General features: G+C 40.9%; 1 protein-coding gene across 1 annotated transcript in view; it reads right to left on the bottom strand.

Annotated features, from left to right (window-relative positions):
* LOC135748319 (interferon-induced very large GTPase 1-like) overlaps positions 1 to 24,786 on the bottom strand; it is a 63,177-nt gene that overhangs the window by 32,906 nt on the left and 5,485 nt on the right. Inside the window, exon 3 of the mRNA XM_065266512.2 lies at positions 11,324 to 13,221. Coding sequence (XP_065122584.1) covers positions 11,324 to 13,221 — 1,898 coding nt within the window. The remainder of the gene's footprint in view (positions 1 to 11,323; positions 13,222 to 24,786) is intronic.

Below are 24,786 nucleotides of genomic sequence, written 5' to 3' on the forward strand. Positions count from 1 at the left end.
GGGTACTGTATTTGGTTGCTAGGGGAAAAATGGCATCCACTAGTGATTACCCTCCGAGTCACGAGTCAAACGGTCCAACCCCCATGTCTCTACGATGTTCTGATGTGGAGATATAAGGCTTTGTTTACTCTGTTGCTAGGGTACTGTATTTGGTTGCTAGGGGCGTGGCTTGGGAGTGGCCAATGATGTGCCCAGTGATTACACTCCGAGTCACAAGTAAAACGGTCCAACCCCCGTGTCTCTACGATGTTCTGATGCGGAGATATAAGGCTTTGTTTACTCTGTTGCTAGGGTACTGTATTTGGTTGCTAGGGGCGTGGCTTGGGAGTGGCCAATTATGTGCCCAGTGATTACACTCCGAGTCACAAGTAAAACGGTCCAACCCCCGTGTCTTTACGATGTTCTGATGCGGAGATATAAGGCTTTGTTTACTCTGTTGCTAGGGTACTGTATTTGGTTGCTAGGGGCGTGGCTTGGGAGTGGCCAATGATGTGCCCAGTGATTACACTCCGAGTCACAAGTAAAACGGTCCAAACCCCGTGTCTCTACGATGTTCTGATGCGGAGATATAAGGCTTTGTTTATTCGGTTGCTAGGGTGCTCAAATTTGGTTGCTAGGGGCGTGGCTTGGGAGTGGCCAATGATGTGCCCAATTGTTACACCCCTAGTCACAAGTAAAACGGTCCAACCCCCGTGTCTCTACGATGTTCTGATGCCGAGATATAACTGTTTGTATTTTATGTTGCTAGGGTGCTCAAAAGTGGTTGCTAGGGGCGTGGCTTAGTAAGTCTGTAAGGATCCTGAGAGACTGATTGGATGCCTGAGTAAAATGAGCCCACCCCCATGTCTCTATGACACTGTGGTGCAAAGATATCCATCCGGGCATTTTATAATGGCAGTCTATGGTATAGGTTGCTAGGGTGCCCAAAATGGTTGCTATGGTAACCTTACACCCCATTGTGGGGGACGTCCTGACAGAGTCTAGCACCCTCTTCAAATTTAGTAACCCACATGTTTCTATGAAATCCTGGCTCGGACCTATGACCCGTCAAAATTTTTGCAATGGTAAGTCTATGGGATTTTGCCCCATTGACTTTTCATTGGGGCACTTTTGGGCACCTCTTACACCCCAGGGGTACAACTTACACCCCATTGTAATCCATGTTCTTACAGAGCCTACCACCCTCTTCAAATGTTGTAACCCACATGTTTCTACAAAATCCTCGAGCGGAGCTATGACTCGTCAAAGTTGGGCGCAATGTTAAGTCAATGGGATTTTTTGGGTGGTTTTTCGCCCCCCTTTCGGAAATCCTGCACCCGATCGCTTATAAAAGTCATAGCACACCTCTCCTCAATAAGCCGGTCGATTTGAGCCCTAATTTATGGGTCTACGACAAAGCGTGCGGGACGAGTTACGCGCCGAAAAAGTGTCCAGAAAAAGAAGAATAATAATAATAATAATAATAAGTATGCAAGATAGTAATAGTGATGCTTTGCATAAATGCAAGCACCACTAATAATATCCCTGAGGAATAGTAATAGTGATGCTTTGCATAAATGCAAGCACCACTAATAATATCCCTGAGGAATAGTAATAGTGATGCCTTGCATAAATGCAAGCACCACTAACTAGATATTAAAGTTTGAAGACAAACTTTATGTTGGCTTGAAAAAGCGTAGCCTGAACGTTTAAAACGGATTGACAGAAGTTTAGTTTAGTAGGCTATCTGGCAGTTAGTATGTTTAAGTATAAAGCTAACATGATTAGCATGAAGCTAGCATGAAGCTACCATGATTAGCATGAAGCTAGCATGATGCTAGCATGATTAGCATGAAGCTAGCATGATGCTAGCATGATTAGCATGAAGCTACCATGATGCTAGCATGAAGCTAGCATGATTAGCATGAAGCTAGCATGATGTTACCATGATTAGCATGAAGCTAGCATGATGCTAGCATGATTAGCATGAAGCTAGCATGATGCTAGCATGATTAGCATGAAGCTAACATGAAGCTAGCATGATTAGCATGTAGCTAGCATGATGTTAGCATGATTAGCATGTAGCTAGCATGAAGCTAGCATGATGTTAGCATGATGTTAGCATGATTAGCATGTAGCTAGCATGAAGCTAGCATGATGCTAGCATGATTAGCATGAAGCTAGCATGATGCTAGCATGATTAGCATGAAGCTAGCATGATGCTAGCATGATTAGCATGAAGCTAGCATGATGCTAGCATGATTAGCATGAAGCTAGCATGATGCTAGCATGATGTTAGCATGATTAGCATGAAGCTAGCATGATGCTAGCATGATTAGCATGAAGCTAGCATGATTAGCATGAAGCTAGCATGATGCTAGCATGATTAGCATGTAGCTAGCATGAAGCTAGCATGAAGCTAGCATGATGCTAGCATGATTAGCATGAAGCTAGCATGATTAGCATGAAGCTAGCATGATGTTAGCATGATTAGCATGTAGCTAGCATGATGCTAGCATGATTAGCATGAAGCTAGCATGATGCTAGCATGATTAGCATGAAGCTAGCATGATGTTAGCATGATTAGCATGAAGCTAGCATGATGCTAGCATGATTAGCATGAAGCTAGCATGATGCTAGCATGATTAGCATGAAGTTAGCATGATGCTAGCATGATTAGCATGAAGCTAGCATGAAGCTAGCATGATGCTAGCATGATTAGCATGAAGCTAGCATGATGTTAGCATGATTAGCATGAAGCTAGCATGATGTTAGCATGATTAGCATGAAGCTAGCATGAAGCTAGCATGATGCTAGCATGATTAGCATGAAGCTAGCATGATGCTAGCATGATTAGCATGAAGCTAGCATGATTAGCATGAAGCTAGCATGATGCTAGCATGATTAGCATGTAGCTAGCATGATGTTAGCATGATTAGCATGAAGCTAGCATGAAGCTAGCATGATGCTAGCATGATTAGCATGAAGCTAGTATGATGCTAGCATGATTAGCATGAAGCTAGCATGATTAGCATGAAGCTAGCATGATGCTAGCATGATTAGCATGTAGCTAGCATGAATCTAGCATGAAGCTAGCATGATGCTAGCATGATTAGCATGAAGCTAGCATGATGCTAGCATGATTAGCATGAAGCTAGCATGATTAGCATGAAGCTAGCATGATGCTAGCATGATTAGCATGTAGCTAGCATGAAGCTAGCACGATTAGCATGAAGCTAGCATGATGCTAGCACGATTAGCATGAAGCTAGCATAAAGCTAGCATGATTAGCATGAAACTAGCATGATTCTAGCATGATTAGCATGAAGCTAGCATGATGCTAGCATGATTAGCATGAAGCTAGCATGATGCTAGCATGATTAGCATGAAGCTAGCATGATGCTAGCATGATTAGCATGAAGCTAGCATGAAACTAGCAAGATTAGCATGAAGCTAGCATGAAGCTAGCATGAGAATAGCATGATTAGCATGAAGCTAGCATGATTTAACGTGAAGCTAGCATGATTAGCATGATGCTAACATGATTAGCATTAAGCTAGCACTATTTAGCGTGCAGCTAACAAGATTTAACATGAAGTTAGCATGATTTAGCATGAAGTTAGCAAGATTTATTATGAAATTAGCATAAAGCTAGCATGAAACTAGCATGAAGCTAGTATGACTTAGCATGGAGCTAGCATGAAGCTAACATGACCCAAAGACCCAACCCCCATGTCTCTATGATGTTCAGATCCAGAGATATAAGGCTTTGTTTATTATGTTGCTAGGGTGCTCAAATTGGTTGCTAGGGGCGTGGTTTAATACCTCAGTAGGAATCCTAAGAGACTGATTGGATGCCTGAGTAAAATGAGCCCACCCCTATGTCTCTATGACACTCTGGTGTAAAGATATCCATCTGGGCTTTTTATAATGGTAGTCTATGGGAGATGTTGCTAGGGTACCCAAAATTGTTGCTAGGGGCGTGGCTTAATAGCTCTGGGGCGATCCTAAGAGACTGATTGGATGACTGAGTAAAATGAGCCCACCCCCATGTCTATACGACACTCTAAAGTGAAGATATTCCATCTGGGACGCTTTTACTCCCTTATATGGGCATGTTTCCTGCCCCATTATAAGTCAATGGGAAATTTTGGGGGCCTCTTACACCCCAGGGGTACAGCTTACACCTTAATGTGATGTATGTTCTTACAGAGCCTGTCAGCCTCCTTAAATGTGGTAAGCCACAAGTTTCTACAAGTTTCTCACTCGCAGCTATGGCCCGTCAAAGTTTGTCTCCATGTTAAGTAAATGGGAAATTTGGGGTGTTTGAGCGCCCCGTTTAGGAATTCGGAAGGTCCCATCAGTTAGAAAAGATATAGCACACTAAGTCAGACCAGTCTGAAGGTCCGTGGAAAATTTGGTGCATGTAGCTTGAAAGCTCTAGGACGAGTTAGTGTCCAAAATTTTGGGGTGCTAAGAAGAATAATAATAACTAGATATTAAAGTTTGAGGACAAACTTTATGTTGGCTTGAAAAAGCGTAGCCTGAACATTTAAAATGGTTTGACAGAAGTTTGTTTTAGTAGGCTATCTGGCTGTTAGCATGATTAGCATGAAGTTAGCATGATTAGCATGAAGTTAGCATGATTAGCATGAAGCTAGCATGATTAGCATGAAGCTAGCATGATGTTAGCATGATCAGTATGAAGCTAGCATGAAGCTAACATGATTAGCATGAAGCTAACATGAAGCTAACATGATTAGCATGAAGCTAGCATGATGCTAGCATGATTAGCATGAAGCTAGCATGAAGCTAACATGATTAGCATGAAGCTAGAATGAAGCTAACATTTATTCCGTTGCTAGGGTACTAAGTTTGGTTGCTAGGGAGAAAATTGGCATCCCATAATGATCAACCTTCAAGCCACAAGTAAAACGGTCCAACCCCCGTGTCTCTATGATGTTCTGAAGCGGAGATATAAGGCTTTGTTTATTCCGTTGCTAGGGTACTAAGTTTGGTTGCTAGGGAAAAAATTGGCATCCCATAATGATCAACCTTCAAGCCACAAGTAAAACGGTCCAACCCCCATGTCTCTATGATGTTCTGAAGAGGAGATATAAGGCTTTGTTTATTCCGTTGCTAGGGTACTAAGTTTGGTTGCTAGGGAGAAAATTGGCATCCCATAATGATCAACCTTCAAGCCACAAGTAAAACGGTCCAACCCCCGTGTCTCTATGATGTTCTGAAGCGGAGATATAAGGCTTTGTTTATTCCGTTGCTTGGGTACTAAGTTTGGTTGCTAGGGAGAAAATTGGCATCCCATAATGATCAACTTTCAAGCCACAAGTAAAACGGTCAAACCCCCGTGTCTCTAAGATGTTCTGAAGCGGAGATAAAAGGCTTTGTTTATTCCGTTGCTAGGGTACTAAGTTTGGTTGCTAGGGAGAAAATTGGCATCCCATAATGATCAACCTTCAAGCCACAAGTAAAACGGTCCAACCTCCATGTCTCTATGATGTTCTGAAGCGGAGATATAAGGCTTTGTTTATTCCGTTGCTAGGGAACTAAGTTTGGTTGCTAGGGAGAAAATTGGCATCCCATAATGATCAACCTTCAAGCCACAAGTAAAACGGTCCAACCCCCGTGTCTCTACAATGTTCTGATGCTGAGATATAAGGCTTTGTTTATTCCGTTGCTAGGGTACTAAGTTTGGTTGCTAGGGAGGAAACTGGCATCCCATAATAATCAACCTTCAAGCCACAAGTAAAACGGTCCAACCCCCGTGTCTCTAAGATGTTCTGAAGCGGAGAAATAAGGCTTTGTTTATTCCGTTGCTAGGGTACTAAGTTTGGTTGCTAGGTAGAAAAATGGCATCCCATAATGATCAACCTTCAAGCCACAAGTAAAACGGTCCAACCCCCGTGTCTCTATGATGTTCTGAAGCGGAGATATAAGGCTTTGTTTATTCCGTTGCTAGGGTACTAAGTTTGGTTGCTAGGGAGAAAATTGGCATCCCATAATGATCAACCTTCAAGCCACAAGTAAAACAGTCCAACCCCCATGTCTCTATGATGTTCTGAAGCGGAGATAAAAAGCTTTGTTTATTCCGTTGCTAGGGTACTAAGTTTGGTTGCTAGGGAGAAAATTGCCATCCCATAATGATCAACCTTCAAGCCACAAGTAAAACGGTCCAACCCCCGTGTCTCTAAGATGTTCTGAAGCGGAGAAATAAGGCTTTGTTTATTCCGTTGCTAGGGTACTAAGTTTGGTTGCTAGGGAGAAAAATGGCATCCCATAATGATCAACCTTCAAGCCACAAGTAAAACGGTCCAACCCCCGTGTCTCTATGATGTTCTGAAGCGGAGATATAAGGCTTTGTTTATTCCGTTGCTAGGGTACTAAGTTTGGTTGCTAGGGAGGAAATTGGCATCCCATAATAATCAACCTTCAAGCCACAAGTAAAACGGTCCAACCCCCGTGTCTCTAAGATGTTCTGAAGCGGAGAAATAAGGCTTTGTTTATTCCGTTGCTAGGGTACTAAGTTTGGTTGCTAGGGAGAAAAATGGCATCCCATAATGATCAACCTTCAAGCCACAAGTAAAACGGTCCAACCCCCGTGTCTCTAAGATGTTCTGAAGCGGAGATATAAGGCTTTGTTTATTCTGTTGCTAGGGTACTAAGTTTGGTTGCTAGGGAGAAAAATGGCATCCCATAATGATCAACCTTCAAGCCACAAGTAAAACGGTCCAACCCCCGTGTCTCTATGATGTTCTGAAGCGGAGATATAAGGCTTTGTTTATTCCGTTGCTAGGGTACTAAGTTTGGTTGCTAGGGAGGAAATTGGCATCCCATAATAATCAACCTTCAAGCCACAAGTAAAACGGTCCAACCCCCGTGTCTCTAAGATGTTCTGAAGCGGAGAAATAAGGCTTTGTTTATTCCGTTGCTAGGGTACTAAGTTTGGTTGCTAGGGAGAAAAATGGCATCCCATAATGATCAACCTTCAAGCCACAAGTAAAACGGTCCAACCCCCGTGTCTCTAAGATGTTCTGAAGCGGAGATATAAGGCTTTGTTTATTCCGTTGCTAGGGTACTAAGTTTGGTTGCTAGGGAGAAAAATGGTATCCCATAATGATCAACCTTCAAGCCACAAGTAAAACGGTCCAACCCCCGTGTCTCTATGATGTTCTGAAGCGGAGATATAAGGCTTTGTTTATTCCGTTGCTAGGGTACTAAGTTTGGTTGCTAGGGAGGAAATTGGCATCCCATAATAATCAACCTTCAAGCCACAAGTAAAACGGTCCAACCCCCGTGTCTCTAAGATGTTCTGAAGCGGAGAAATAAGGCTTTGTTTATTCCGTTGCTAGGGTACTAAGTTTGGTTGCTAGGGAGAAAAATGGCATCCCATAATGATCAACCTTCAAGCCACAAGTAAAACGGTCCAACCCCCGTGTCTCTAAGATGTTCTGAAGCGGAGAAATAAGGCTTTGTTTATTCCGTTGCTAGGGTACTAAGTTTGGTTGCTAGGGAGAAAAATGGCATCCCATAATGATCAACCTTCAAGCCACAAGTAAAACGGTCCAACCCCCATGTCTCTACGACACTCTAAAGTTAAGATATTCCATCTGGGACGCTTTTATTCCTTTATATGGGCATGTTTCCTGCCCCATTATAAGTCAATGGGAAATTTTGGGGGCCTCTTACACCCCAGGGGTACAGCTTACACCCCATTTTGATGTATGTTCTTACAGAGCCTGTCCGCCTCCTTAAATGTGGTAAGCCACAAGTTTCTACATGTTTCTCACTCGCAGCTATGACCCGTCAAAGTTTGTCTCCATGTTAAGTAAATGGGAGTTTTGGGGTCTTTGAGCGCCCCGTTTAGGAATTTGGAAGGTCCCATCAGTTAGAAAAGATATAGCACACTAAGTCAGACCAGTCTTAAGGTCCGTGGAAAATTTGGTGCATGTAGCTTGAAAGCTCTAGGACGAGTTAGTGTCAGAAATTTTGGGGTGCTAAGAAGAATAATAATAACTAGATATTAAAGTTTGAGGACAAACTTTATGTTGGCTTGAAAAAGCGTAGCCTGAACATTTAAAATGGTTTGACAGAAGTTTGTTTTAGTAGGCTATCTGGCTGTTAGCATGATTAGCATGAAGTTAGCATGATTAGCATGAAGTTAGCATGATTAGCATGAAGCTAGCATGATTAGCATGAAGCTAGCATGATGTTAGCATGATCAGTATGAAGCTAGCATGAAGCTAACATGATTAGCATGAAGCTAACATGAAGCTAACATGATTAGCATGAAGCTAGCATGATGCTAGCATGATTAGCATGAAGCTAGCATGAAGCTAACATGATTAGCATGAAGCTAGAATGAAGCTAACATTTATTCCGTTGCTAGGGTACTAAGTTTGGTTGCTAGGGAGAAAATTGGCATCCCATAATGATCAACCTTCAAGCCACAAGTAAAACGGTCCAACCCCCGTGTCTCTATGATGTTCTGAAGCGGAGATATAAGGCTTTGTTTATTCCGTTGCTAGGGTACTAAGTTTGGTTGCTAGGGAAAAAATTGGCATCCCATAATGATCAACCTTCAAGCCACAAGTAAAACGGTCCAACCCCCATGTCTCTATGATGTTCTGAAGAGGAGATATAAGGCTTTGTTTATTCCGTTGCTAGGGTACTAAGTTTGGTTGCTAGGGAGAAAATTGGCATCCCATAATGATCAACCTTCAAGCCACAAGTAAAACGGTCCAACCCCCGTGTCTCTATGATGTTCTGAAGCGGAGATATAAGGCTTTGTTTATTCCGTTGCTTGGGTACTAAGTTTGGTTGCTAGGGAGAAAATTGGCATCCCATAATGATCAACTTTCAAGCCACAAGTAAAACGGTCAAACCCCCGTGTCTCTAAGATGTTCTGAAGCGGAGATAAAAGGCTTTGTTTATTCCGTTGCTAGGGTACTAAGTTTGGTTGCTAGGGAGAAAATTGGCATCCCATAATGATCAACCTTCAAGCCACAAGTAAAACGGTCCAACCTCCATGTCTCTATGATGTTCTGAAGCGGAGATATAAGGCTTTGTTTATTCCGTTGCTAGGGAACTAAGTTTGGTTGCTAGGGAGAAAATTGGCATCCCATAATGATCAACCTTCAAGCCACAAGTAAAACGGTCCAACCCCCGTGTCTCTACAATGTTCTGATGCTGAGATATAAGGCTTTGTTTATTCCGTTGCTAGGGTACTAAGTTTGGTTGCTAGGGAGGAAACTGGCATCCCATAATAATCAACCTTCAAGCCACAAGTAAAACGGTCCAACCCCCGTGTCTCTAAGATGTTCTGAAGCGGAGAAATAAGGCTTTGTTTATTCCGTTGCTAGGGTACTAAGTTTGGTTGCTAGGTAGAAAAATGGCATCCCATAATGATCAACCTTCAAGCCACAAGTAAAACGGTCCAACCCCCGTGTCTCTATGATGTTCTGAAGCGGAGATATAAGGCTTTGTTTATTCCGTTGCTAGGGTACTAAGTTTGGTTGCTAGGGAGGAAATTGGCATCCCATAATAATCAACCTTCAAGCCACAAGTAAAACGGTCCAACCCCCGTGTCTCTAAGATGTTCTGAAGCGGAGAAATAAGGCTTTGTTTATTCCGTTGCTAGGGTACTAAGTTTGGTTGCTAGGGAGAAAAATGGCATCCCATAATGATCAACCTTCAAGCCACAAGTAAAACGGTCCAACCCCCGTGTCTCTAAGATGTTCTGAAGCGGAGATATAAGGCTTTGTTTATTCCGTTGCTAGGGTACTAAGTTTGGTTGCTAGGGAGAAAAATGGTATCCCATAATGATCAACCTTCAAGCCACAAGTAAAACGGTCCAACCCCCGTGTCTCTATGATGTTCTGAAGCGGAGATATAAGGCTTTGTTTATTCCGTTGCTAGGGTACTAAGTTTGGTTGCTAGGGAGGAAATTGGCATCCCATAATAATCAACCTTCAAGCCACAAGTAAAACGGTCCAACCCCCGTGTCTCTAAGATGTTCTGAAGCGGAGAAATAAGGCTTTGTTTATTCCGTTGCTAGGGTACTAAGTTTGGTTGCTAGGGAGAAAAATGGCATCCCATAATGATCAACCTTCAAGCCACAAGTAAAACGGTCCAACCCCCGTGTCTCTAAGATGTTCTGAAGCGGAGAAATAAGGCTTTGTTTATTCCGTTGCTAGGGTACTAAGTTTGGTTGCTAGGGAGAAAAATGGCATCCCATAATGATCAACCTTCAAGCCACAAGTAAAACGGTCCAACCCCCATGTCTCTACGACACTCTAAAGTTAAGATATTCCATCTGGGACGCTTTTATTCCTTTATATGGGCATGTTTCCTGCCCCATTATAAGTCAATGGGAAATTTTGGGGGCCTCTTACACCCCAGGGGTACAGCTTACACCCCATTTTGATGTATGTTCTTACAGAGCCTGTCCGCCTCCTTAAATGTGGTAAGCCACAAGTTTCTACATGTTTCTCACTCGCAGCTATGACCCGTCAAAGTTTGTCTCCATGTTAAGTAAATGGGAGTTTTGGGGTCTTTGAGCGCCCCGTTTAGGAATTTGGAAGGTCCCATCAGTTAGAAAAGATATAGCACACTAAGTCAGACCAGTCTTAAGGTCCGTGGAAAATTTGGTGCATGTAGCTTGAAAGCTCTAGGACGAGTTAGTGTCAGAAATTTTGGGGTGCTAAGAAGAATAATAATAATAAGTTTAAAAGCAATAACAATATGTTGGCTTTTTCAAGCCAACATAATAAGTTTAAAAGCAATAACAATATGTTGGCTTTTTCAAGCCAACATAATAATAATAATAAGTTTAAGTGCAACAACAGTATGTTGGCTTTCTCAAGCCAACATAATTAATGAATTCAATTCTTTATATAAAGTGTTACCAAAAGCATAAATAATAAACAAAGATAAATAGTGACAGTGTGTTGTATAAACAGCATATTATTTACAGTTTATAACAGAGAAACCCAAAACACTGAATATATCAGAATATGATCTACAGAGTAAATCTGACTCATGATGATTTTTATTCATGACTTACCAGTAGGGCTGCTTGATTATGGGCAAAATCATAATTATGATTATTTAACACACGATTACTCCTTTACTTTGAAAACATGCATTTATTTAACCTTTTAATTAAGTAAGTGTTGCAATAGACTTCAGGTATCAAAGCATTTGGTGCCTTCGAAGTGCCTTATAAACACATCAGTCCAGCAGCACACAATTTATATTTTATAATGTTCTTCCTCAATTATCTTGTCTTTGTGATTGTTTGAATAAAAATTTGCACAGCCCTACTTACCAGATGACATGAGTCTGTTTGAGAGCAGGAGATTTTAATTTTCTCTATTTCTCTTCTTTTGTCTTCTTCATACTCCTCTGATTTAATTATCATGAGTTTATCTTCACACTGTTGTTCAATCAGATGAATTTTATCTTCATAAATCTTTCTTTCTTCTTCTCTCAACTGTTTCTCATTCTGGATTTTTTCTTCAAGCATCTTCTGTTTTTCTCTCCAGTTTTGTTTTTCTTCCTCTCTCCTCCTTTCATCATCTTGCATCTGTTTCTGTGTTTTTCTCTCTATTTCTTTCATCTTTACCTTGTATTCTTCTTCTCTGTTTATCTTCTCTCGCTCACGTTTCTCTCTTTCTTCCTCTATCATCTTCTTCATTCTCTCCATCTCTGTGTTGTGTTTTAATTGAAGGTCTTCTCTTTCTCTTTCTGTTCTCTCTTTCTCTTTTTTTATTTTCTCATACCGGTCCAACATCATTTGTTCTTTTTCTTTTCTTTTCTGATCCTCTTCTTCTTTTCTCATTTTTTCATCTGATTTCTCTCTCTCATAGCTGTCTCTTTCCATTCTCATCTCTTTTTGCATCTCTCGCTTTTGCTTCATTTCACTTTTCTTTCTTTCTTCTCTCTCTATAAAATCATCATCTCTTATCTTCCTCTCTTTCTCGTGATTCTGTCTTTCTTCCTCCATCATCTCTTTCATTCTCTCTATCTCTGTTTCATGTTTTAACAAAAGATCTTCTCTTTCTCTATCTGCGCTGTCCTTTTCTTTTATAAATGCTATCTGGAGATCTTTGTATCCTTTCTTTATTTCCTCAATTTCATTGTTTAATGTCTCTATTTCTCTTCTCATCTCATCTTCCATCTGTCTCTTTTGCTCCATCATTTCTCTTTTATATCTTTCTTCTGTCTCTCTAAACTCATCTTCTCTTCTCTTTCTCTCTTTTTCACGATTCTGTCGTTCAGTCTCTATTGTATTCATCAGTTTGTCTATTTGTGTTGTAAATTTGATCTGGAGATCTTTGTTTTCATTGATTCTTTCCTTTATTTCATTTTTTAATGTCTCTTGTTCTCTTCTCATCTCATCTCGCAGCTGTTTTTCTTGCTCCTTCATTTCTCTTTTATATCTTTCTTCTCTCTCTATAAATTCCTCTTCTCTTTTCTGTCTCTCTTGCTCATGTTTCTGTCTTTCTTCCTCTATCATCTTCTTCATTCTCTCTCTCTCCTCTTCTTTCTCTCTGCTCAGTTGTTCTATTTTCTCCATCAGTATCTTTATTTCTTTCTCATGTTTTTCTCGCTCCATTTCTCTGAATATTTTAGATGAGTAATAACTCCCTCCGTTTGTTGTCACCATGTTGTCTATTTTCTCCAGTAAAGCAGAAACTTGTGTGTGATCTTCAGTCTCAGTATTTTCAAACACATGATATCTGTTACCACACTGTTCAATGAGATTCATTAAAGGAGATCCAGGTTTTCCTAAAAACTCTTCAATGGTTTCATCTTTAAGCTCCTCTCCTCTGGTGAAGAGTATCATGGTGTACATTAAAGAGTTTTCACCAAACATCTCTTGAATGATCTTCACTGATTCTTCCTCCTCATTTGTGAAGCGTTGTGCTAAACTCAGTACAATAATAAACACATGAGGTCCTGGCAGTATCATTGAGATACAGTTGGTCATTTCTCTCTGAATCTCTTCATGTTCAGTATCAAACAGTCCTGGAGTATCAATCACAGTGATGCGTCTGCTGTTAACTTCAGCTGTTTCTCTCTGACACTCTTTAGTAATGGACTTGTGAGATACATCTGCTATAAACGCTTTTCTCCCTAAGATTGTGTTTCCTGTTGCACTTTTCCCAGCTCCAGTTTTTCCCAGCAGGACAATCCTCACATCATCTGAAGCATCTCTAACATCTGCAAAGACAAAACTGCCTTAGATATACAATATAACAATAGACGGGTTGCACGGCGACGTCATTTACTGGTTGTGCGCGCAACCGAGAAGCAGAAAGAAGAGAAGTGCATTGTGTTGTATGCTAGTAGTGGTGTCTGTAAGTCAAAATGCCAAGGAGTAGTTGCGTGGAAAATAGTACCAACAGAGTCAGTGCTGGGTGCCTGATGTTAACATACCAGTAGATGCGACTATTACGTTACTAGCCTAACATTATAATTCATACATGGAACACAGTAACACTGCAAAAATAGAGACAGAAAAACAGATCCAACTAAAATCAAGTTTTATTTATATACAAACAATAAAGAACGCTTCAATAATTAAGGTTGTTGCAGTAGCAGATCAGCTCACCAAGCGGGCTTTCTGCCTCCTGGATGCGCACGCACCCTGTAATGTTTGTAAACTTGCAACCCGTCTATACAAGACAACAAACTGAATCTGTTCTAATGCTAAATGAATTCAGCTTAAATGTTTAATTGCATAGCACAAAGAAAAGATTTACAGTAAAACATTATATTCTAGAAAATTTCACAAAAATACAGATTTAATAAATGAGACAAATTGGTGCAATAGCATAATTCCAAAAAAAGCGCCGAAGGGAGTGGAAAAATCTGCGGATTATTTACTAAAAAGGCACAAATTAAATCACACAGACGCAACAGCTGATTTTCATAATTACCAACGCAATCTACTAAGAGCAGCACAAATTAGTTCAGGGTCCAAATAAGCAGAGCTGAGGTGCGGGTGATCCCGAGGTGGGTAATTGGGAGAACCAGGAGAATTCCCGGTGGGCCGCTTCACTTTTGGGCCAGTCGAGGTTTTGGTTTATTACATTTGTCACATTGGTGAGTCTATTTTCTCTTAAATAACACTACACACGTCTACACGTGTATGAACCTCGTCAGAAAAAAAATTACCCAATCCCAGCACATTATTGGCACCAACTATTAGTAGAGACTATACACGCTATATATGTTATAAGCAGTGTTGTGCCTGAATGAGTTCATTGAACGAAAGTTCATGAACTCGTTCATATTTTGGGCGAACGTGAACTGAACGTACTGTATTACTGCCTGATGAACGCAAGGTGAACTCATTCATTCTGGTGCTTTTAAACGGCACGCTTTCTCAGTTTAACGTCGTTCAATAGGGTGCCAGATTTCCAGACATGGGGACTTGTGACTTGGTGACTTGGACTCGAGTCGACTCGAGTCGCTATTTTTGTGACTTGTGACTTGACTTGACAAAAAATAAAATACTTGAGACTTGACTCGGACTTGGAAGTTAAAGACTCGGGACTTGACTTGACTTGAGACACAATGGGCTCTATTTTAACGATCTAAAACGCAAGTGCGAAGCGCAACGCGCAAGTGAGTTTGTGGGCGGATCTTGGGCGCTGTTGCTATTTTCCCGGCGTGAGAAATAACTCTTGCGCCGGGCGCAAATCAATAAGGGGTTGGTCTGAAGTAGGTTCATTATTCATAGGTGTGGTTTGGGCGTAACGTCAAATAAACCAATCAGAACGCTAGCCAACATTCCCTTTAAACGCAAGGGCGCAAGTTCCATGGCGGGTTGCTATTATTATGACGGATTTACCAGGCGCACGCCAGGAGCGGTTCACAGCCGAGGAGACCGACGTCCTTGTACGGGGGAATCCCACGCTTGCCAGCATAAATCGGGCACGCCGTGTAACGGGAGGTGGATCTCCCTCAGGACTTGACGCCAGCAGAGGACATCGCTGCGTCCACCCTCACCGCTGAAAGGGTTTGGGGGCTTTGAAATCGGACCCAAGAAACGCAAGCAAGGTCCAACCCCAAAGTACTCTTACAAATCAAGTTCATATACATTAAGGTTTCTTATGAAAACATTTTAACTATTATTTACATAAAATAAACGTAATACAGCCACACAACAAAGTTATGAAAATATTTTAATCGTTATTTGCATGAGAATAAATAAAAACTATCACCACAATGCTCACCACTATGATTCCCCTTATCTCGTGTATTAATATTTTTAAGTATAACAATTTATGATTTGCAAAAATAACTGTTGCATCTGTGTAGATTAGATAAGCAAAGTGTATGCGCGTTGTGCACGCTATACATTATGGTCAAGCATGCGCCCTTAAAATAGCATAATGAACCACGCGCAACGCGCCACTGACTTTAGACTAGTTTTTTTTGGTTAGTAGCGCAATTGTTTTTTGAAACTGCAAAATAGCATAAGAGATGGTTTGCGCCGCAACACGCCTCCTTTTTGCGCTGAACCGCCCAGGGAGCGCAAGTTCATTCCCTAGTTTGCTGACGTGCATCTGTGGAGGGAAAAACCCCGCTGTGCGCCGGCGCAAAATACGAATGATACATGCGTCACTGACAAAGTCAATTGCGCTGGGTGCAAGATAGGGCCCAATGACTTGAATGACTTGAGTGTTAATCACATCATGTTTTCAGTTTAAATATAAAATATATAAATTATTTAAAAAAATAAAGTCGACCCAGCGAGCGCAGGCTGAGAATGGTGTTCTCATGACTAAATCAGGACACTATCATTCGTCATGCCCTCTCGTACCTTACGCACACCACGCCCACTTAGATCAGATATCAACATGTCAGCCGGATGGGTACGGAGGGTCATTGCTTTTGGCTTCAACAAGATGGCAAAAGACGAACAGTGTGTTGCAAGACATGCAACATTAAAATCACAGGCAGCCAGACGGCAACCTCCAATTTTGGTCGTCATTTAAAGAGCCATTATGCCCAGTAAGTGCTTGTCAATTTGTTAATATCTTAGTTGGAAGTTAGCTAATGTAATAATAGCTAATGTAGCCCTCATCATACTGTGTTGGGGACAAATGTGGGCAAAATAATTTTGATTTATTTTTTAAAATACTTATTTTGCTTTTTGAATACTTCTTTTTCAAGTTTGCCACCTGAACACACACACAGAAAAAAATTACTTGATTCTACAATGTTAGGGGCGGTTCACATGTCGCGTCTTTTGCATGCTCAAGTTTGTTATTTCAAATTTAGGCTCACGAACGGAAGAGGTGCGACGCGCTCGTTTTTTCTGGGCACATGTTTGAGAGAGAGAGAGAGAGAGAGAGAGAGAGAGAGAGAGAGAGAGAGAGAGAGAGAGAGTGTTTGAGAGAGAGGGAGGTGTTCAGAGAGGGGTCTGTTGGATGTTAAGCTGTTATTTGTTTTACAGTATGGACTCAATGTGGAAAATTTCAAATACGGTTGGCAGAAGTTAAAAAATAAATAATTTATGAAGTTACAATTTTGTTTGATTCCAAGATGTATTTTACTGAACATGAGTATTTACAATGCAAATCCAAATTATTGTAATTTACTGATAGTTACTTACTGTATATCTTGTCACTTTATTAAGATCAGATTCTGCAGGTAAAATTAAAATAATAAGGTGACTTGACTTGGACTTGACTTGACATAGCCTGTGACTCGACTTGCCCAAGAAAAAAATACTTGGGACTTACTTGAGACTTGAAGGTTCAGACTTGAGACTTACTTGAGACTTGCACATGTGTGACTTGGTCCCATCTCTGCAGATTTCTATAGAGTCTTCCAGGTGAAAACCCGACTAAAACACACTGTAAACAGGCCTTAATGTGTAGCGGAAAAAACACCCAATCTGGCAACACCAGCGTTTCACTGCTGCATGCATCATCAAAACAACACTGACTGGACGCTGCTGAATTCCAAATCCCTGCCACGCCACTCACATAGTTTAATATTAAATTACATCATATTTTTCCTAAATCGTTAACGATTAACATAGGCTGCTAACGCATATTCTGGATCTTGAAATAGACTTTGACTAAGCTCACGCTATTTAACGTGCACGTGCGGTGTGCAATACCTGCGAGTTGTACTACACGCAACACCTCGCAGCGCTTCTCGCCCAGAAAACCCCATTGAAACACCCGACCTTTCAAGGTATGTGCAAGCAAATACAAAAATTAAAAGACAGTCAATGCTAATGTAAACCATGGTTGGATAAGGATTTACATATGAAGATGGATATGAAGATGAAATTTGACGCATTTAGCTTCAGTGTTAAAACTAATAAAATATTTGCTGTTTGTGGTTCTATATGGGCTATAATGGCAATAATTTTTAAAAAATAATATGGGAAAAAAGAACTATAGATTAGTTCATTTTTGGAACTGCGAACTAGTTCAAAATTTTGGAATATGAACTATGAACTGAACTAGTTCATTTTAAAATTTGTGAACTGTGAACTGAACTAGTTCATGTAGAAAGTGAACTTTCCCAACACTGGTTATAAGCATGTTGCAGGACATAGATGTTAAAAAGTTGCTAGTTTCTTAAAGGAATTAGGTCTTGGGGTACTGAGAAGCTAAAAAACTATGCTAATTGAAGTTAATGTCTGTTAACAATTAGCTTGTAATTTGTTATTAGCTTCTTCAAGAAAAGTAAGTCAAATAGTTTAAGTTAAAACCTAAAAAAAAATGGAGACTAAGTGTAGCACTGCAGATTTAGTTAAAGAGCTGAAAGGCTGGTGCAGAAGAGAAGAGTTGGATGATGCCCATTCCCTCATGGTACTGATTCCAGAAGACGTTGGAATGTCCAGATTGAAGAAGCCCTCAAAACTATCAAAGCTTTAGGGCGAGTGCGAGTAAGAGGATGGACAGTTAGTCTGAAGATGGATACCCACAGGGTGCTATGCGAGTGTAAATAGCCGGTGGACCCCACCAAAGTCCCTCCTGAACTGTTGCCAGAGGGCAAGATGAAAAAATGGATGATTATTATTGCGTCTGAAATTCCTGATCCTTCTAGCCCATTGGAAGAATTTCCAGAGAGTGGCTCGGCAGAGTCTATTATTCGAGCGGTGGGTGTTTTGTTGACTAAGATGGGAAAACCATTGTTTGAGAGTGTTTTCAGGTACCTTGCCAACTCCAGTTGGAGAAGAGTCTCTTGAGCATTGGTTGAAACATGCACACCTGATGGACATATCATGGAAAGTCTGAAAGGTCCTGCGCTAGCTGTTGTAAAGGCTGTGTGGACTGCTGATCCAGAGGTTAGTCCTGATGCTTATAAAGCTCAAACTCAGGGAATGGAAGGAAAACCCTCCATCATTCTTGGAACTGCTGAGTGAGCTCAGAAGTGAAGAAGAGTATAAGTCATCAAGGACGAAGCTTAACACCTCTGACCAGATAATTCACACAAACCCTGCTATAAACAATAGACAGGATGAGGTTGAACGTTGAGAACAGAAATTCAGGAACTCAAGTAGGGATGTCCCGATCAGGTTTTTTTGCCCTTGAGTCCGAGTCATTTGATTTTGAGTATCTGCCGATACTGAGTCCCGATCCGATACTTCTATAATACATTAAAAAAAGAATAAAAAAAGAGTTCCTTATGTCATGCCGCACGCATTGCTGTTTCTATGTGAAGTCAAAAGGGTCTAACTCTGTCCCAGCGCATAACTATTGACGTGTTAAAAAAATAATTAGAGTATAGTATAAATGTTCAGGGGTTAAATTGGGGTTTGTTTTGTGGGTATGCTCTAGGAGGGAGGGTTTGAGGGTAACATGTTTAATCCTGATGACAGCAAAGCCACTGGTGTGTTTCAATGACATTTTGGACCTCTGATAGGATTTTATAAAGTTTCAGCTTTAAAGCTGTGCCACAGGTTGACCCATACTTTAAAACCTGAACTTTAAATTATGCAAATCTATGAGTCTGACACCCTATATGCATTTGTTGCACATGTCATTATGCACAATTGATCAAACTTTGAAGGAAGTAATAAGACTCAACCTCATTGACTAATTCTAGGCATAAGATTAGATAAGAGCCAAAAAGACTCAATTAACAAGAAAAACAACATATTTATTCAGCAATAGGCTATGTCTTATAAATCAGTTAGTTAAACAATCACTATAGTTAGGTCGTAATTGATTTGTATAATCAAAATACATTATTTTATTAAACTATACAATAAGTTGTATCCAGTTATAAGATGAGTGACATGGCTATACATACTTTAATACTCTGTTTCTAGACTTATTATGTGTTTTCGACATGTGCACCATTCTTACCTCTCTCTCGATCTCTCATCTCTACAATGTGTAATGTGATCCTCCTGCGCGAATGCACGTTCTTGAGGTTCTCACTGAGACACGGAGCTGGGTACTGTCTGATGTAAATTAACTGAGCACATAGTGACAAAAACGATCGACGCGTCGTTTAAATGAGCGGTAAAAACCCGGTTTTGTCACGCATGCACGAGTGTGTGAAGCACGTGTGTGTGAATGCTGTCAAAAACACATCATTATTCGCGTAACTTCACACGCACCAGCGCAGCGCGTACACTGGCGCAGAGCAGAGCGAGACCTATGTGTGCAGTCCTGGCCCAATTTAAACCCTGCATATGTATCCGAGTCCTGATCGGGAGGTAACGTCCGATTCCGATCGAGTCTGATAACTGGTGATCGGGGCCGATTTCCGATCACGTGATCGGATCGGGACATCCCTAAACTCAAGTCAATGTTCACTGCCATGAGTACTTTGCCCAGCCAGGTTGTAGCGGGTAGCATAAAGAACCTGTGTCCATGACAAAAATGACTGCCCCAGAGACAGATAGTGATGGTAAATAGCTGTTTTGAGATAGCAAGTGAAAAACCTGCAAAAACAAATGACATGTCATAAGCTAAAAGTCTCTGAACCCCCCCACTTCATTTCTTAGAGTAGAGCCATCAAGACAAGCCCCTAGTGATAATAAAAAGTAACCACTTAACTCCTCGGAAGGAAAATTTGGTTATCGCTGTGGTGAAAATGACCATTACTCTGCCAAATGCCAGAATGCGGAGAATCAAGCCAAAGTGATTCGAAAGCTGATACATGCTCTATAGAAAGCTAAACAGGGTGATCCATCTTCTCAAGCATTAGAGGGATGTCACACAGTGTGATCAGCTAAGAAAAGTTAAGTAACCACCCTTGAGAAAGGCAGTCCTCCAGGACTGGTCGGGCCTTGTTCAATCATCCCAGTGAAGATAAATGGTCAGTGCTGCAATGCACTTCTGGATAGTCGCTCTCAAATCACAATTCTGAGCCCTGGTATAAGCACCACTTACCTGATGTCCCAATCCAGCCAGTGTCAGGGTTGGCGAAATGGGGTTTACGCGAAACCAGTTACCCTTACCTGGGATATGTCGTAGTGGAGATGGAATTTCCCGAGAAGGACACCGGTGCAACGGAGACACTTTCCGTCATAGCTCTGATTTGCCCAAGTTCAAAATGTCCTGAAAAGACCCCGGTGTTCCTAGGCACAAATGCAAACCTGTTCCAGAGACTGTCCATGCTATGCCGGGAGACCACAGGAGTGGACATTGCCTAGAAAGAACTCCATTGTTCACACAGACAAACCAACCTTTGAGAATGAAGAGGATAAAGTTGCATGTGTGAAGTGGATGGGTCCAGGCTAATCTTACCTTACCTTACCTTCTGGTGGTGAATGCTGTGCCATCTGTGAAGTGGAGTTAAAGATGCCTTTGGGTAAAGACATGTTGATGGTTGAGGCATCACCCACCGCTCCATTACCATCTGGAGTACTGTTGCAGCCTATGGTCGTGCATGGAACTGCAGTGGATGATCACAACACTGTCGTTCCATTTGGACTGTCTTAGGCAAGCTGTCACATTGATCCAGTCGTTCCATCTCTGAAAGTTGAAACTGAGGCAGTGACTGTACCAACAGAGTTAGACCCTCAACTGATCCAGTTTGGTGATTCACCCATACCATCACAATGTAAAGCACGACTCTGTCAAAAGTTATGTGAGCGAGCAAACATATTCTTATTGTATGAGTGGGATATTGGTCTGGCAAAGGATGTGGAACACCATATCGGGATGACAGATGCAAAGCCATTCAGAGAACCCTTAAGACGTTTAGCTCCAGCAGATATTGACAATGTTTGACAAAGGCTGGTATAATTAAGGAGTCACGTAGCCAGTATGCATCACCAATTGTGATAGCCAGAAAGAAGACTGGGCATATCAGAATGTGCGTTGACTATAGGACCCTTAATAGGCGTACAATTCCAGACCAGTACACAACCCCTCGCATAGACAATGCGTTAGATTGTTTAACTGGAAGCAAATCATTTTCTGTCCTTGATTTACATCTTGGTCTAATATTTCAATAGTGAAATGAGGTTTATTGGATTACAGAAAATTTGCAATATGCATCAAAACAAAATTAGACAGGTGCATAAATTTGGGCACCTTTGTCATTTTGTTGATTTAAATACCTGTACTACTTAGCACTGATTAACTGGAACTTACAAAACTTAACCCTCAGAAACCTAATCAATTGTCGACGATTGAAAACGGCACCTCTGATTCATATTTAAATAATTTAATAACCGTAAAACGTAGCTTCTTACCGTTTTTTCTGCTAATAGCTGAGGAGTTAGCCATTACGGGGATATATTTGGTGTCTTTCTAGCTTTTACAGAAAGTTTTCTATCCAGCCTGAAACTTGTCCCTCTTTTCGGAGTTGTTCAGCAATGCATCCAAACTCTTACATTCTAGATTTATCCAGTTGATGTCCATAATTTATCAATGTTTCTGTCGGGTTTGCCGCTAGCTCAATGCTACAATGTCCACTGATGCTTTCCTGTTTGTGTGCGTCATCACGCATGTGTGCGTCATCACGCATGTGTGCGTCATCACGCATGTGTGCTTCATCACGCATGTGTGCGTCATCACGCATGTGTGCGTCATCACGCATGTGTGCGTCATCACGCATGTGGCTTGAGGCTTGGCATCAATAAATGTCATGAAAACGCCTGGACTTTTTTGTAAAAATGTAAATAGTTTTTGATCTGTATAATTTATAATGTTCATTTCTGTGCTCCAGGACTCCAAAGACATGAGACAACTGTTTTACAAAGGAAAAATGTTTAGCTTTTTTTCTTTTGTGTGTGATTACAATAAATATATAAGTGATTCAATTTCCGTTTAATTTTTTTATTTGTCTTTATGGTCCCATAACTTATTTTACATTCATGTGACATCAATACAACACAAACATTCTGACAGTCCAACTTGTCCTGAAAAAAAAGATGTTTGTAGATTGTCTGTGCACAACAGGGTTGATGTTTTACAAGCTTTTTAAGAAAATAAAACCAGACGGACAATACATTGTAAAAATGACCTTAGGGCTCTTAGGGTTAAACATGGTTTTATTGTGATAAAAGTGTAGTAACCATGTTTTTTTGTGTATGGATTACTATCAGCAAAACCATGGTTTTACTACAGTAACCATGGTGAATTATGGTGATTTTGTGGTAACCATGGTTTTACTGCAGTAACCATGTTTTTTGGTTTTAACTGTAGTAAAACCATGGTAAATTTTCGTAAGGGACAAAATTAGTGGTTTCTCTAGTGTATAATTCATTCATTTAACAAATTTTATATTGGGGGCATCCAAGTTATTTGAAATATTTGAACTTTTTTTAAGTAACGCAATAGTTACTTTGCCTGGTAATTAGTTACTTTTATAATGATGTAACGCAGTTACTAACTCAGTTACTATTTTTGAGAAGTAACTAGTAACTATAACTAATTACTTTTTTAAAGTAACGTTGCCAACACTGGTCACGTGGTTGTGCATTTTCCCTCACTGCAATAATGGCAAAGAGAGCGAAAAAGAGGAACTTTACAGACACAGAAATTGAGTAACTGGTGGATGAGGTTAAAACCAAATAACACACACTGTTTGGTTCACTTAGTGTGGGAGGAGTGACTAACAAAAGAAAAAAAAATCTGCATGGGAACATGTAACCAGTGCAGTGCGGTTAATTCCTTTGCGTAGGCTATGAGGAGAGAACACTTCCAGAAAAAAAATTGGTTTGACATTAAATTACCAAAAAAAAACAAAAACAACGTGTCACAGCACACCGACGTGAAATCAGTGCAACTAGAGGAGGACAGACAACGACAGAACTTTCCACCTTGGACAGCCGCATATAGCCAGCATCATCGGCGCGATCTTTAAAAACGCACTCCTGGCGGAATGGATATTTTGCCAAGTCTTCCAATAACGCAAGATAAGCCATTGCACTGTTTCAAGCCTTTGTCGGAGCTTTCATTTATAGGGGTAGACACCAATTTGACGAAAAATTCCCAAAAATATATTTACTTCAACACTGGTTTCCGGTTACTATATTGAAACGAATAATTATTTTAACACCTGCTTGTGGATAATAAATACACACTTCTTTATACACTGGGGAGGTTCTTGTGTAGTATCACTATTCTACCACTAGATTCTTTGCGTACGCATACTACGAGCTGTGCATATATTTGCACATATTTCTACGTATAAGTGCAATTTGATCAATTCCACACTTTGCGTAAAACTGTTCCTACGCACACTTTATGCACACTTTTGTTCGTAGGCACGCTTGATAAATGAGGCCCCAGGACTCTTATTAATCATGTGAAGTTTGGGACAGATTGGACATTGCATAATCATTGTAAACATGTCACTTCCTTTTGCCAGCTGGTGGAGCTATAACCACAAGTGACAAATGAAATGTAGATGTGTTCAGTCCAGGACTCTTAGCAATCATGTGAAGTTTGGGACAGATCGGACACTGTATGCCTGAGTTCCAGCAACCTGTTTCATAGCGAAACATCAAACTTTGGTGGGCCGGAACAGACACAAATTTTTTAACAAAGAATCAAATCCTTTGCAATTTAGCATCACGAATGCCTTAAGATGAGACTCGCCAACTATGATGATGATCCAACGAAAACTGAAGGAGGAGTTAGTTAAAGTATGACTGCTGGAAATGAGAAAAACTGAGCCTAAATCAGAGAAATAATTAAAAATATCTGACTTACTAAATGTACAAAAATCCAAGCCACTCGAGTGAGAAAAATATTAAAAAGGCTTTTTAATATTTTTCTCACTCGAGTGCCTTGGATTTTTGTACATTTAGTATATTATTTCCTCTTAACGTTCCTTCCAACGGACCACCACCTTGATGTGGTTGGGGGGCTTGCGTGTCTCAGTGACCTGGATAGCTATGCTGGCTGGAGCCTCGTGCTCCTGGTAGGGTCTCCCAAGCCAGAGAGGTAGAAGGGTAGTGACCAGACAAAGCGTGGTCCCTGGTCCCTGGTCCTCCAGGTTGGGGGTTTGGCACAGGGCTAACCACTCTGTCCTAGAAAACACTTCTTGGTTACGGAAACAGCAACAAAATCATCATCCACAATCAGGTGTAACGGGCCTCTAGAATCACCTCAGGGGATTTGTATGAATAACAGTGGTGAAAGCCTTGTTGAGGAAGCCACTGACAGGAAGATGGAGGTCTTGAACACCAAAACTAAGACAAGGATAGGTTTTTAGAATGTTCGTACAATGTATCAAACAGGTAAAATGGCGCAAGTAACAGCAGAAATGCGGCGTTACAATCTTCATATTTTAGGCATAAGCGAGAGTAGGTGGACTGGATCAGGAAGAGTGGTGACA

The sequence above is a fragment of the Paramisgurnus dabryanus genome, chromosome 16 (assembly GCF_030506205.2).
Source record: "Paramisgurnus dabryanus chromosome 16, PD_genome_1.1, whole genome shotgun sequence".
NCBI classification, from domain to species: Eukaryota; Metazoa; Chordata; class Actinopteri; order Cypriniformes; family Cobitidae; genus Paramisgurnus; species Paramisgurnus dabryanus.